Here is a 15,938-nt window from a genome sequence, read left to right on the forward strand (position 1 = left end):
GCAAGTAATTTACTTAGCTGAGTTTGTAAAAAATCATAATGAGCAGAGCAATAAATTTTTTATCTGGCAGTCACTTGAAGTGCAGTTTGTATGCTATTTTCTTTCTGGTTTCAATAAGTTCATACCAATAAGTAAGACTTCAATTTAAGCTTAAATGTACCTTCTGCCAGGTGCTATTCATTTGAATAGTCGGTTGTGTTTAGAGACATGTAACACCTGGGAGGCGTGTTATGTAGGTAGCACAAGGAGCACAAATTAAGCACTTCATTAGTGAACTGAAGTTCTTAATAGAAACCTACAACATCCATCTTAAAATTTGATGCTGAGAGGATCACAGTAAGTCATAACTGTTTTTATGCACTGTGTATTAGAAATACTAATACTTCAATAGAGCTAAATTTTACCATACTTTGTTGGTTATCTGAACACTTACTTGTATAAACATTTACTTATATGAGAAAAAGTCAGATTGTGTTTCAAGTCTTTCCACTTGACATATTCCATAATAACATGCAAGAGTCAGACACAATTATGAAATGTGTTTTGCATAGCTGTGAAGTTTTAGAATTAGATTTTAAAATACCTTTGAAAATGTGAGGTTTTAATCTAGCCCTAAAATTATAAAAGCAACAGGTTATAGTGGGTTTATGCCATCAGCATTTTCATCAGCAGACCCTGCACTGAATCATCAAATCCGACTTCTCCATAGAATTATGGGAAATATTTTTTTTAATTTGGTATGTGTTTACACTCCAAACAGAAAGTAAAATCTAGAGGAAAATTTATAGAATAAAATAAAAGTCTTCAGGTCTACTTCTGCTCCTGAAAGACCATTTATCTCACTTTCTATGCTTTTAATCATGGCAAGCTTAGTTCCCATCTGTGCCAAGTGTTAAATATGTAAATGTGGCACAGCTGAGGAGAGAAGAGATGAACGGTTTCAAGTTACCTTCAGCTTCTCTGTCTGGTTTCAGCCAGCCTCAGAGCAGCTCCCTAAGAACTGTGGACAGCTAGCCACAAACAACATGCTGCAGAACTCCATGCAAAAGGTGGAGGATTGCTCATGTAGAAAAAAGCTGTTATCAGCACTGTGTCACAGCAGGTTTTGCTCTGTCAGTGGCAGTCAGGCCAGTCCTTTAAGGAATCATTCTAGCTATCCAGTGCTGCCAGCATGGAGCCCACTGGGAAAAAATGACCACTAAGAAGGATTGCAACTTCTAGATTGCTCATAAAAACTATGCAACTAAAAAAAGCCTCAGCTACTTTCTCGCCATCCATCCCACATCCTTTACTTTTTTGATTACTTTTCTTGTTATGTCTGCCAACTGGAAGGTAAGCATCTGCTGAAATTTCTTCACCTTGGCTGTTCTAGATCCCGGTTATGATATCACTTCCTTTCACTTTAGATTGTTTTTTCTCTCTTTCCTCTGCCTGCTGCTGATGCTGGTGTACTGGCATGTTCCAAAGACAACTTTTGCATGCGCGGCCTGTCTAACTTTTATCCAGATTTAACGAAACGGATCCGTACTTCCTATCAGAGTAAGTTCTATAAAGATTAGGCAAAAAGCTTTATCATGATTGGACTATGCTTGACTGAACCCTGTGTGTTTGTGCATTGTAATGTGTTTTTGAAAACACATTCAGCATGCATGCAAACTTACTACCTTTTGTGATGTCAACCATGCTTATTTTTGACAATTACCTTTATTATACAGAAATTCTTTTCTTTAAAAAGAAAGTCAAAGAGAAAACTTCGGTTTTATATGGGACAGATTGGGCCTTAGAAATTATTTTTCAACAATATTATGTTTTTGGTGACAGTATCTTCCTTTGGTTTTATATTTGTTTCCATGTTGATTTACCAATATGAAGCATTTCTTGTTTTGCAATGGCACTATTTGTAGTTACCAATTAATTCTTCCCTTTTTTCTGAAGAGCAATGTGGCTTAAATGAGTACCCATTGGATTGGATGCTGTGAAATTTAAAATTTTAATCTTGGATTGCTACTTAAATAATTGGGTTTGGGGAACCATCCCATGCCTCTGGTCTTTGATGGGAAATGTAAAGTGTGCATAAAAAATACATTCATCAAAGAAGGCTATGAAAATTCATTACTTTAATATCTTTACCTTTTGAGTTATACTGATACGAAATTTAAATATTAGTATTCATCCCCGCAGAATGCAGTGAACAAAGCTCTAATTAATTTTGGAAAAATAACCGTTCAACAGATGAGCCATATGTATCTTAATTAACTGTGGTGCTTATATGTAATTAGGTCTCCAGGATGCCTCTTTTTAAAGCACTTTTATAGAACAACGGGATAGGCAATTTTATGTTAAATATTCAGTATAGGCAGGATAAAGGAGCGGCAGTTCTTTTATCGTCTCTCATAAAGTTGTGTAGCTATTGAAATACATTTGTACACTTGCATGAAACATTCTGTTCCATCCCTCTAGGCTGATTTCTATGATTTTACTTCATAATAGTTCGTAAAATGTGGTCTGTTTGATTAAAAGACTAGTCCAGTTACAAATTCAGCAGTCCATGAAAAGGTTTTGGTGTATGATATCTTTAAGTCTAGTAGTCTGATCTTGCTGATTTGAAGTCTGTAACAGAGAATCTGAGTGACAACAGTCAAATGTTTGGGGGTTTTTTCCCCCCTCTAAAAAATTAATAAATTCTAAGGGCAAAAATTACCAGTGTTTTCATTCAGAATTGTAAACATAAGTCTTTCATAGCTGAAAATGTATTATCCTGTTTCTGTCTTCATACGCATAGTCAGAAAAGTCTGCAAAATCTTCCTATGAAGTATTAGTCTGAGTTATAGGCAAGATCATTAACAGCTTAATTTCTTTCCTCAAAAATGGTTTGGTTCTTGCATTTGTCATTTGATACTAATACAGGAGTATATATTGTATGATCTGAAAGATACACTGAGCAGTAAGATCAAGAGCAGGACTAGAATCTGTCACAGATTGAAAATATCTTGCAAAGTCATTCTCAAGTTGTGCTTTGTTATATCTCTTATCTGAGAGATGAATTTTAAGAGGAGCATTAAGAGAGTATTCTGGATTTTGCTTACAGGTTTATCTTCTCTCATAAGAGATAATGATGGGAAAAGTAAATTACTTTTGGAAATTGTGCAAAGCCCGTATTATTGTAACAAAAGCAGGTGCAGTCACGCGGTAACAGAAGCATTAGGTCTAATTTTTTAAGGGCTATATCAATGAAAATGGAAGTTAATGGGAAGATATACAAGTAGTTGATTCAATTAAGTAATGAAGCAGGAAGGTAATTTCATGTGGATCAGTATGAGAAAATAAGACTTGTAGACATTGAAGCCAAAGAAGAGATTATCAATGGGCAAGATACTTAGATTTTTGTTGGTCATTTTAGAGGTGATTTGCAGGAAGAGACAATGTAATTTAGTGTCCAGCCTAATTATGAGAGTTAAAGTGTGACATTCAAAGATGTAACCAGTATTATGGATTAGAGTATCAGAGTAGACAGTGATGCTGATAGCTCTGTTGATGTAGCAAAGAGGACACTTCAGCACAAAAGACGTATAGCCTTACTAACTCCAATAGAAAATAAGAAGCTAAGATAAGCATAAATGCAGAGCTGGGGGTACCTTTCAGGTGTTGATGACTTCAGGTGTTGGATCCATTTGCTGTAACATCTGCAGCCACCTCTCTTGTAGCAAGATTATATGACAAGCTAAACAAAAATAACTCTCTCAGCTGTACTGCAGAATTATGTGGTTGGTTGATTGTTGTTTGGTTGGTTTTCTTCTTCAACTGAAATCAAGTTGTACATGTTATTACCTGATTTTGGGTAACATGCATTCAAATATTAAAACAAGTACAATTGCATCTAGAGGGATAATGTCTGCAGCAGAATATAAAGATACCAAAATGATGCAAAAGGAATTTGCATCTCCTACTAGAAATTCATACCATCTGTTGGTAGAACAAAAAAATAATCTTTATGAAGCATCCAAAATGTTGTCAAATCTAAAGTATATTGATACATTGCAAAATAATTTTCCTAATGAAGATTTTTCAGTGAGAAGTCCTTCTTCCTCCCTCAGGCCAGTCCCTTGAGAGAAGGTGAGCAGAAGTAACCTTGGTCTGACAAGAGGACACAGAAAACTGTGTGCTATGAGTCATTGTGTATCAGTAATTGACACTAAGTCACAACTAAGAAGTTAATATAGGTTGAGTTTAAGTCAACAGCTATATTTGGAACTAACTAATTTCCAGAGAATGCATGTATAGATATATATAGGTATATAAACATAAAGAAAACGTAATATGATAATTCACCGTGAAGATGAGGGATTAAGATAACACTGAGCTTACTTATTTTATTGGATTGTGAATGTTTATGATAATTTATTTATAATTCATTTATTTATAAGCAAAGATGTGATGGCTTTGGGTACTTTAGAGTAAATGATCAGTCTGAATCATTCAAACGTACAGATAGAAATTTCAAACTTCAAACATAATTTTAAATTATGGGTTCACTAAAGTTGTTACCTCATACTCACACCCATAGTATGGGTTTTGATCCTTGAATAAAAAATTTAAATCACACTAAACTTAGAAAAGTATCCGTAGGACATGTCTTTAAAAGTTTTAATGCCTTATGTGATATATTTACATCTTGCACTATTTGCACATATTTATGATTTGCTCAAATCAAAGCCAATTTCTTTATAATGTCCATGGGTATACCTTCTCTCAGGTGGTTGTTCACATTGCGAGTCGCGGGTTTTTGCCTTTATTTTTACTGCTATATTCCTCTTGCTCTAGGTGGGCTTAAAATTTGCTGGGGTGGTGATTTTGGTGGGCTAAAAATAGCTAAAATATCTTGGGTTGCAAACTGCCCACAGAATTCAAAATGCAAAGTGAAAATATTTTTTTAATCTAACTTCAGTAGCTGTTGTAGTCTCTTAGACATTTGAGGGAAGCTGAGGTTCATGGGAATATTTATACATGGTAAATTATTGAAAAGATTTTGTTTAGTTTTCTTGGAAATGAGTGTTAAAAATTATCATTAGCACAAGGAAAAGCTTGAGAGCTCGCTTTCTTATCTCAAAGGGAAACATTTAGTGGAATCAAAGATAACACAAAAATTGATGAACATGTGTTCATCCTTTTCAGTGAATGATTGAACAATTATGACATCTTCAGAATTCAGAATTTAGTAAGATTAAAAGAGACACTGGATAAATGGGTGTGTAATGAGCAGAACTCATTATAATATTTTGAAGCAAGAAAGATTTATGGCAGGAGAAAATTTGCAAGTGGAAGTGCTTAAGCAGATCAAAGTGAGATTAAGCCAATGCTCTTGTGCAGGGGACACGTTTACCACTTACATTTCACACAGGGATATGCTGCACTTCTTTAAAGGCATCTGTAAGTGGTCATTGCTAGGGGTGACAGTGGTTTGACAGCAAGTCAAGGTTTGTAGAGAAGTTTACGTGTTCAACATTCTTAAATTCTATAACATGAAATGTACTTTAAATTTTTATGTTGAAAATTCTGCCAAACATGAGGAAGTCATAGTCTTTTTACTGTGGTTGCTCTTGGGTGGTGCAGTTTAGCGTTTTTCCTGTTTAAGTGCTATGGACTTAATAATTCATATTGAGATGGAATATTGGTTTTTTGAACTCCATGGTAAAAAGAACACGAAACTATTTAGAAACCAAGTCTGACCTGGGATTTGATATTGTATCCAACACCAGTACTAATTATACAATGTTTAGAACATCTTACAAGATGTTAAAACTTACGTATCTCCAACAATGCTTTTGCAAAAGGAACAGTATAATTTTTATTTATCCAAGGCCTCTGATGCTGTGCCAATGTGCCAAAATTGCTCCTGCTGCACCTTACAGACAGCTCTGCATCAAAAATCAATTCTGTCCCGAATCTCTAGGTATGTACAGAAACCTTGGGTTCAAGTGGAAGTAAGATCCTATGTACTAGAGAGGCTTCCTAAATTATTACAGTTCCCGAATATTCTCATAACATCAAAAGTGACTGAACTTGCAATTGATTGAAACATGAACTTTTTCTCTTAGATTCTAAGTGAAATCATAGGAAGATTCAAGTACTTTTTTCAAAATAAAAAAATTTTGGTTTTCAACACTAGTGTCTAGTTTGGCAGATCTTGTTTCTTAAGTCACGAGCATGTATGTTGTTAATACTGACTTAACAGACTAAATCAACACTGGTGCTTTTCCAAAGGACTCTCAGCATTATTCTTGCACTACTGCATCTTCATTAGTGGTAGGAATTTTTTTATTCTGCTGGCTGGATCCTCTCCAGTTCTTTTAACAGCTCAAAAATATATTGTAATAAAGTTGTCAGTATCTATGTTAAGATTCCACTGGTTTGAATACTAAGAAAGCAGGACTGGTGACTGAGTGGTAGAATTTTCCAAAAAAAGAGTGTATATGAATTTTGGTGGTGAGGGTCTCTGGGCCTGAGGGTCCAGAAGCAATAAAAATTGTAACATCTAATATTACAGGAGCCACGTTGCCTATTTAAAGCATACTTAAAGGTTCTTGTAGGGTGTTTGATTCTCAGGATGCAGCAGAAGCAGAGTGTGTGTAAATCCAGTATCAGTATGAGAGTAATGTACACCTGACTGTAAGCTCTGACCTGAGTGCTGCGGGTCCACCTAGCTGGCATGTGAATGTTTGGGCAGAGCTGTCTGTCAGTCCCACACAGCCAATGGCATGGAGTGCCAGAGCTCCTATAGCAAGGGTGAGCCACAGGGTGTTAAGATACATACAAGGGGTTCATTTGTATAGGTGTGGCCATGCCCAGTTCACCCACTCAACAGTTAGCCCATGGTAAAGGATAGAGTGAGTTCAGACTTTCCGTCCCTACCAGGCCAAAGAGCGTGTTTGAACTTGAACAGGCAACTTCTGCCAAAGATGGATCTTAGTTTGCCCACAGAAACAAGTTCAAGTTTATGCAGTATAGACTAGGATTGCATTCCCTGGTGCTGTCTTCCATGTAGATGGAGTTCCTGACAAGTATTTATAAACCATGTATATTTTGTCAAAAAATTCAGTGTTACATTCAGCCAGCATTATCAATGCTTCCGTGTCCTTTAAAATGACCTATCTTGTGTGAATTCATGGAGGTTCTAATGCTGCACAGTAGCAGTAATCTTATTTTTCCCCCCTCTTTTAAGATTTCCTCCCTGCATTATGCAGCAGTTGAAAACAGAGTTATTTCCACATCAGTTTGACAGGAATGAATGAGTTTGAGTCACATCACAGACTTTGAAATTTTAAACTATCCTTACTTGTTTTCTTTTGTTAGGTACAGTCATTCTTTTCTATCCCGAGGCACTTGGAAAACAAATCTGAGTTAACAAGAGGTGTGATTTTTAAATTTTTTTTTAAACCAAGCCTAAATTGCTGCAGTGACAGCCTGATAACTGCACTTATCTGAAATAGGTTATTTGCCTCTCATTTCACACCATTCCTTTCTCCAAATTGACTTTGAAGTGCAGAATATCATCAACCAAGAAAGTTGAAGCATGCCCTGTTAGATTGTAACTTAACTCTTTAACTCCATTTTTTCAGGCCTGACTGAACTCAGTGACAGTCCAGTTTCCCTGGAGTTTGAGCGTTGCAAGTCTCCCACTTCAGGTAAAGGTGATTGGCTTCTCTTCCTGCAGTCTATATAAGCCATTCATGTCATGCATCACTGTGTTTCATTAATCCCTAAGAAGTGAAGTGCATAGTTCCAAAGATAAGAAATTACTGGAGAAGTGCTTTTTATGTAGCACAGTAAAATCCTGTTACCTTCAGGAAAACTTAAATGTACAGGTGAACAGTGTGAAAACATTTGAAGTAACAGGATCATGCAGGTATATTCCTATAACCTCCTGTAAGAAGCTTGTTTCGCTTTCTAAATGTTTTTACAGTAGGGAGTCCTTGTAATTTTATATGTACATATTATGCATACATGTACATGGAGAAATTATTTAAAATCAGCAATATGGAGATGGTAAATTTTAGCCATTAGAACCCCAGTGCCTAATTTATGTAATTTACAATGAAAGCGTAGCCACAGATAAAAATATTTGCTTATCAGCCAGGGCAGGGAAATCTTAGCCACGCAAAAATTCATAAATGTTTCCCATATTACCCCTAGTCCATCAGAAGTTGGAATTAGTCTCATTCCTAGAGACCTTTACAGCAAGTGCCTAGTCTACATTGATCTCTTTAAAGTGAGTTCTCTGTCTTAAAGATGATTGCTAAGAGCTGTTTTCTAGTAGCTGAGTTTTAAATGTTACGCAAAATAAGGCGGTGTAGCTGTTATACATTCGTTTTGCTTATGGTATGCATATCACACTTCTTTTCCTTGTAGTTTGGTAAGTATTGACAGATACTTTTCCCCTCTTAGTTACGGTAACAAATTCCCACAAGTATGCTATTCAAATTCTCTGTTATTGTTCCACATATTTTATGTCATAACAGGATACATTAATCTTGAATGTAAGCCACTAATTAGTAATTTATAAAAAACTGAAACTAATGAAAGTGTTTCCCTGACATACCAAGAGCTAAAACGAAAGAACTGCTTTGAAATACGTATTTCCTTGTACTATTTGCAAACCAAAATCTGTAGACATGGGGATATCAAAATGAAGTAGGTTGTAATAATATTGGTATAAAACTAGGAGCTCAAACCCTTGAGCAGGTCCTCAGAAACACATGATACAGGCTTTAAAATAAAACATTTGATAGTTCAGTTATAATTATTTATTGTGTGGCTCACTGGGATTCAACTTTTTACTTTTCTCTTCAGAAATGAGCTAAAACCTTTCCTTTTCCTTTCACTGAAAGCTAAGAGATGACTGACTTGGTAATCATATGTGCATATTCTTAGTTTTATAATGATGAGTGTCTCCTATAACACTTTACTTTTTCTGCAGTTACTTCAATTTTTCGTTCTGCTAGTGCTCAAAAATAGCTCTCTTAGATAAATCTGAGATAATTTCCTCCAAAATTTATTCTTTTTTTTTTCTGTTTTGGAGCTATTCAGCAGGGAAAACATAGCATATTTATGGGTGTTTCCTATTTTAGCACTTTCATGTTGTTTTCCAAGCTATATTTATATTTTTAAAATGTGAAATCAGGTGCAGTTTTGTAGGAAGTAACTATTATTAGAACTACTTTTTAAAACAAGAAGTTTCTTTTAATGTGACTGATATTAATTATTTTTATTTAATTATTGCAAAATTTAATTAGTATTGCTTCTGCACACCTGCTGGAAAACAGGGCAGAATCCAACCTAGTCATCTGGAGTGACCTCAAAACTGCATCCTCCAAAACTTGGGAGTGGAACTAATCCTGTGCTTACCAGCACAGCCTCACACCTACACCAGCCTTCTCACTGACTAATGTTTCTTGCTCATAGAGCACAGCTACAAGCTACATACCTATGGATCTGTCAGGCAGGATCCTTCTACTTCCAGCCTTGACTTTATCTGTTTAAAGTCCATGGCACACAAGCTCTGTAGCAGAAATGTGCTGTGTTCTGTATATGATCTTTGCGTTTGTAAATCCACTGACTGCATTCCTCTGCTGAAAACAGACCAAGACTTAATAATTCAGAAATTTAGCAAAAACAGAAAGAACACTTGAACTGCTCTGTGAAATGGTTCAAGTTGCTGCCCAGTGGAGGAGGGCCTGCTTGGTATGACTACATAAGGTTGCAAAGACAGACAGAATGGTGTTTGAATAGTAGCAGTTCATTCTGGTTGCCAGAGCACATCAACATCAGTTCTTCACCAGCATGGTAGTTCATGCTAGGTACTGGCCCGAATGTGCTCAATACATACATAAAGTGGAAACTGCTGGAGGGCACAAGTGTAGATTACAAACACTGCACACGTGATGGATGGCACAGTGGTGAACATCTTCATCCTTAGATCTGTCAGAAGGGCAATGATTTGAGGAACAGTATTGCTGTGCTCACGTGTGTACTTTGAGATTCCCAAGACAGTACCTAGGAAGAATCCCTGGGGCACGCAAATTGCCAATGTAGACATGAGTATTTCTACATCTGAGAGAGCCATTAGTGGCTTAGTCAGTGGACAGTGGTAACGGCTCCTTGGAGAACTTGAAAAATCTCCTGCCTCCTTGTTTCTTGGTGTGATGCTGTACATTGCTTAGACTGCCTGAACTATCTCTGTTTCCATAAAAAATTGATTTTGCCTGTAACATTCTAGTGCTTGGCAATGTTTTAACCTCTGACTAAATTACTGCAGAGACAGTCTAGGTCAACTCAGTAATTTGGCTTTGTTGCTTCTCTTCTCCCTGCCTCAAAGCAGAATTAGGCATTTGTGTGTTCTATCATTAATATGAGTGTTGGAGCGCTAAGCAAAAGACTCAGTGAAGGGCTGAAGATGCAGGGCTGGTACATAATTCAGTACAAATCCTACTTCTTCATTAAGTAATATTTAACTTGGTTCTCAAGACTGTCTTCTCAGATGTTCCTCCTGTGCTACTTACTAAAACTTGACTTTGCAGATGATAAAATTGAAAAATCAGATCCCATTCTGAATGCCGTTCGGAATAGAACACAACTTTTAATCAAATGCATTTTCTGAAATGCACAGTGCCACACAGAGTTTAGAAGCAAGTGAAGAAATAGCAACCTTGCTTTTTAAGAGTGGTAGGCAGAGGAGAAGAATAATCTTCCTTAACCACCGGTATCTTGTTTAATTAAACTAGTATTTAAATACTATAGTGACACATTTCCAACACTATAAAGGAAAAGAAGAAGTTAGTAAAGCCATTTGAAAGATTCTGCTTATTTTTGAATATCTGAGAGGTGGCAATTTCCACTGTAAATGTATTCTGGATGTAGTAATATACATTGAATAACACTGATAAAAACTGTGGAACAAAAGAACTTTAAAAACTCTCAAACTCTTACCCATGTAAAGCATGTTTCATGAATGCAGAAATGCAGCAAGACATGCCATATCATGGTATTTGGTGGCCTAAGACCAAAAGCCTCAGAACATACTATTCTTACTCCTGCATGCCTTGTTCTTTCAAACTGCATTCTCATTTTTGTTTGTGATTTTGGGGTCAAAAGGACTTTGTTCTACTTTCATTCTGCAGTGGCACACGAGAGCTCAGTAACTCTAAAGCTCTCATCATGTAAGTGGGTCGGTATCAAATGCTTGAGCTAATTACTGTGTAATGTATTACAGAACAGTACCCATTCCAGTAAATTCTGCCTTTATTATTATCATCTCATTAGGTATACTTATTCAGGGGCTCTTAGGAATATAATATATGTATGTCCATTACTGTTTTAAACATTCATATGGAGCTTCATATTGAAGTATATAAATGGGAGTACACTGTGAGCAGAGGAAAATACAACTTTGATAGGTCATTTGTTGTGTGAGATGCAATTGGACACTTTAGACACCTTTCCCAGACCAGAAGGAAAGAATTTCTTCAGTCTGCACGTAGAAGAGTGACTTCTCAAATGTTTGTTCTAAAATGAAAATGAATTTGTGTTTTTTCTTAAGAAGCACCTTCATATTGGGAGCTTGCATCCAAAATCCTTTTATGATTTTGAAGCTTAAAGAAGGCTGTGTAGTTTCCCACAACTGATTCCCATGAGCTTTGAGATATGTCCCTAATGGCAAGATCACAAGTTTTTATACATACTGTGGTTTCCAAGTGCTGCTATCCTTATTCATTCCGCTGGTAAAATCTGCTAGGATTGGGCCTTTGCCATACCAAACTCACACTTTCCTATATGAAGTTTTTTTAAAATTACTTTCTTTAAAGAAGAATATAATTACGTTTATTAACAATCACTCTTTCTTAACTTGTGGGTGACCTCAGAGTAGCTGAAGTTGAATGAAGCTGAATTTCATTTGAAAATTATATTCTCCTTGAAAACATATTGGAAAGTATATGTTTCAAAACATTCTGGTGTCTGTAAAACATAGAATGTGATTTATTTTGAAACTTAGTTACTGATAACACTGCAAAACCATTTCTAGTTATCTATATTAAATGTAAAAGAATGTTAACTGGTCAGAAGACAATAATTAGAGATTAGCTTTAGCAGTGTGGATACAAGGTGCATTTTATCACTATTTTCCATAAGCAAGGGAGTTTCTAAATAGGTGAATTTGTGCTTAAATTCTTGAGAAGAGATTTCTGTGTAGGGATTAGCAAGGAATAGGGAGCACTGTGAGCTGGGAACCTGGGTCTGGGCCCTAGTGCAGCTCCTGATGTGTGGCTCAGGGTTCAAGGGGGATTTAGCAGTAACTGGAACTGGTATTTCCGAGTGTTAGCCAGACAGAAAAAATGCTGTATGAAGTCACCTTTCTTTTGAATAATATGAAAATCTGTGACCACGGTGCTGCTGTAATAGCTGAGGGAAACTCAGCATTGAATGCCAGAACTGTGAGTGCACATTTGTTTGTTGGTTGTGCCTTGGAGTTTTCCTTGAAAAGACTGAGAGGAACTATATGGCTATGGAGCAGGATGTTGCCAGGTCAGAAGACCTGCGTGCTCAGCTTAGCTGGCTGCTAGACTGTACCGAGGAACTCTTCCTCATCCCACAGTTGAATAATTTGACTCTTAACACCTGAAGTGCTTTTGGGTAGGGGCTGTCTTGCCTTATGCTGTAGTATCACAACTTCTGCTGGCTGCCTCCAATGCGAATATAAACATATAATGACAGTAGACAACTTTGCTGGCCTCTTGAACCTTTATACTCCATTCTCAAATAAAACTGGTTTTCAAAAGCTCAAAGTCAGCAAGATAGGCTTGCTTGCATGATCCTTCTTTATAATAAATGTAAAGATAGTAAAACATGCATGATGTAGGTACTAAAAACAGGTTACATAAACTGATCAGAATGTGGATTTTATTTATAGTCAAAAGTTAGTTTAAAAAAATGAATAAAGACAGCTTTAATCACAATAAAGCATGAAAACAACCAGCTTCTTCTGTTGTTTTTACTCTCAAATATGGGGTCTATTGACAGTGATCCATGCTGTGTCCTAGTGCATCAGTGTCCAGCTGTGTGATTGCCACATGAAGGATGTGCAATTGTCATGTGGCAGCTCCCAAATCAAGCCCGTGTAGACTCCTTCAGAGGAATCAGAAAGTCAAAACTTTGCATGTGCTGTATGAGCCTGCACACAAAGAGCTGGAAGCTATTGCGATTTAGACGTATGTCACCGTTTGGGAGCAGCTGTGGCATGCAACACAAGATGCATAATTCCTGTTGTACACAAACACCTGTAACCTAGAAATAGGAGAGGTCAGACTAGCAATTTTCAAAGTTGCAAGATGACAGCACTAATTTAGCTACTCTCAGTCCTAATCTGTTAGTAAAGTGTCCTACAGTTTTTCTTATGAATTGCTTATGCTTTTTCAGAGGGCTGATTAGGCCAGATGTTGTCCTTCCACTAAAAGAAGATTTTTATCATGAGTGATGCTTCTTTATAGCAGAGCACTGATTTTTCTGGAGCAGTAGCCTCCCATTCACAGTCTGAAAGAGTATTTGACAGCTACTCAGATGTATGAAATGGGCTTTTAAAGGCTGTTCTGAAAATTAAACTGCCCTTCGTGAGTGCCTAAACATCCAAATTAAAGACTTTTTATGTAGTAGTGTTAGGGGTGTGTATTTTTGATGTCAGGCTGATCTGGAGAGACCTCTTCACCATGTCCTGAATTAAAGTTACAGCTACAGATGGATTACTGGGAGGGCTGTGCTGGTTCAAAATAGTGCTCAAGAGCCTCACGTGTTCCCCTACTCATCCCTGAAGAAAAACATCTGACATAGGTGCTGGCTGATATTTAATTCTGCCACATTGCAGGCTTTCCAAAATAATACAACAGATTTTTTTTATTTTTATGGGGGATTTTTTTGTTTGTTTTTGGGGGTTTTTTTAGGGATTTTGTGACTTAAAAGAGTGAGTATTTGTTCTGGGCATCCTTCTGACCTAAAAGCTTGCTAAATACGAAGAATGTGTTCCTTATATTCATATGTTCTTGTCACTGTGGTACTTATGTGGTACTTTCTTTAGAAGTATAATAATAGTAATATAGTATTAGTTGACAAATATTTTATTGTTCCCTTCTAGTAACAGACAGCATGGGTAAGGGATAAAAGCCAGAAAACCATGTGAAAAAATAATGAATACAAAATGAAATAACCAAATTGGAAATCAAGTCTTCTGAATAATTAATAAAAAGATTTCTTAAGGCATTCTACTGATAAATTTAATGCCATTTTGACTGCAACAAGACATGCTTTATTTCAGTTCTCTGGTGTTCATTGTTTGAAATGTGTGTGAGGAAATGAAAACATTTTTGAACAGAAGCAAAAGTACCGGTTTCTTGCATAATTGGAAGACAACAAATAATTAAACCTTCACTAAACTGGGTGCAATATTTTGATGACTAGATAACACCACATTATGTCCTGAAGCTGCTGTATTTTGTTTCTGTGCAATCTGTCTTCCTTTCCATAATATTACAATGGTATGTTCTGTCCTCATGACCTCTACAATATGCCTTCTCTTTTTCAAATGCTATCTCGAGGTATGGTGTCATCAGATCTTATAATTTCATTGCACCCTCTTATTAAATTGGTTTTCAGGTGTTTAAATATTTGTGATATGCTGCATAGCCAGCATTTGCAAAATTTGCCTTAATCTCATTTGTGGTTTCTTTTTTTATCATTCCTGTCACCACAAGGTAAGATATTGCAGCACACAGCCAAAGCTGTGTAAAACATCATTCACTCCTTGACATATGGAGTAATTTTTTTTCCAGTGCTTCTTTGTTCAGTTGTATTTATTTTGCTGAATGGTGTAAATGAAAATATTTAAACCATTATTCTGCCTTTATATGCTGATTAAAAGAAAAGTGCTACGAATTTGCAAAATGGTTTTAACCAGAAGATGGCATGTTGTTTTCCCTCACCCTTTTTTCTTTCTTACTTATTAACAACTGCCTTTCTCCTTTTTCTGTTGTTTCAGTTAAAGGATCAAGAAAGTTAAGTCTGCCAACAGATCTTAAGACTGATCTTGGTACGGTAGGCAAAAGCCGACAGCTTTAAATTTCCTTACATTCATTGGCAAAACATTTTACCAACTGATTCATGGGATAACACAATAACTTCAGAGACTTTGTCTGAAAAGGCTTTCTAAAAACCACCTATTAACCCATACAGTTCTGTTGGCAGCTCTCAGCATTTTGCTTGTTTACTATTCATCTATTTCATGTAGACATATATTGCCAATCATTACACACTGTGTGTGTAATACTTAATTCTGAAAAAGCTCCAGAAGTTTTTCCAAGCTGGTTGTTGGTGAACTCTGTCTATAGTACCCAATGCATGCGCTGGTCTATTTTCTTTATTTAGTGTACGAATTGTGCCACAACAGTGATAAGACCATTGAACATCTGTATTTTATGGTGTTTTTAAATGGCTGAAAAGTCAGATCGGAAGTCAGTCATTTGTCTCAGTCCTCTCCTTGAGACTTACCTCACTCAGTTGTTAAATACGTAGTTTTCTGTAATCTTTTTTCTCAACTCTGCTTTAATTTTCAGTGAAAATGCATAGTGAGAGCACAAACTTCACCTCAAAAAACCTAAAATGAAAATTCTATATCTTCAATAACCTAAAACTGCTTGGAGCAGATCGTGCAACACCATATCCACATAAAGGGTATTGCTCCTGATATTTGATTTTGAATGTGTGGTTCACACAAAAAATTCTTATAATTGTTCTTTAAATATTCTCAGTCTCAAGGAATTCTTTCTAGTTTTGCTCTCTTGGGAAATTTCCCTTGTTAGATGACTGAAAAAGCCAAGTAGCCATGACCCATTACTTTGTGT

At 36.3% G+C, this 15,938-nt stretch overlaps 1 protein-coding gene across 9 annotated transcripts in view; it reads left to right on the top strand.

Annotated features, from left to right (window-relative positions):
• Positions 1–15,938, top strand: part of STXBP5L (syntaxin binding protein 5L) — a 189,081-nt gene that overhangs the window by 140,257 nt on the left and 32,886 nt on the right. For 2 of the 9 annotated variants that reach the window (XM_088159037.1, XM_014888921.2), the window contains exons 19-20: positions 1,468–1,539; positions 7,617–7,682. The exons of 1 other annotated variant lie outside the window; for it this stretch is intronic. In XM_088159037.1, coding sequence (XP_088015163.1) covers positions 1,468–1,539; positions 7,617–7,682 — 138 coding nt within the window. Of the gene's footprint in view, positions 1–1,467; positions 1,540–7,616; positions 7,683–15,076; positions 15,128–15,938 lie in introns of all 9 variants that reach the window. 6 more of the 9 variants (XM_088159038.1, XM_014888922.2, XM_088159032.1 and 3 more) reach the window with 5 other exon arrangements.

Source organism: Sturnus vulgaris, chromosome 2 (assembly GCF_052056855.1).
Source record: "Sturnus vulgaris isolate bStuVul1 chromosome 2, bStuVul1.hap1, whole genome shotgun sequence".
NCBI lineage: Eukaryota > Metazoa > Chordata > Aves > Passeriformes > Sturnidae > Sturnus > Sturnus vulgaris.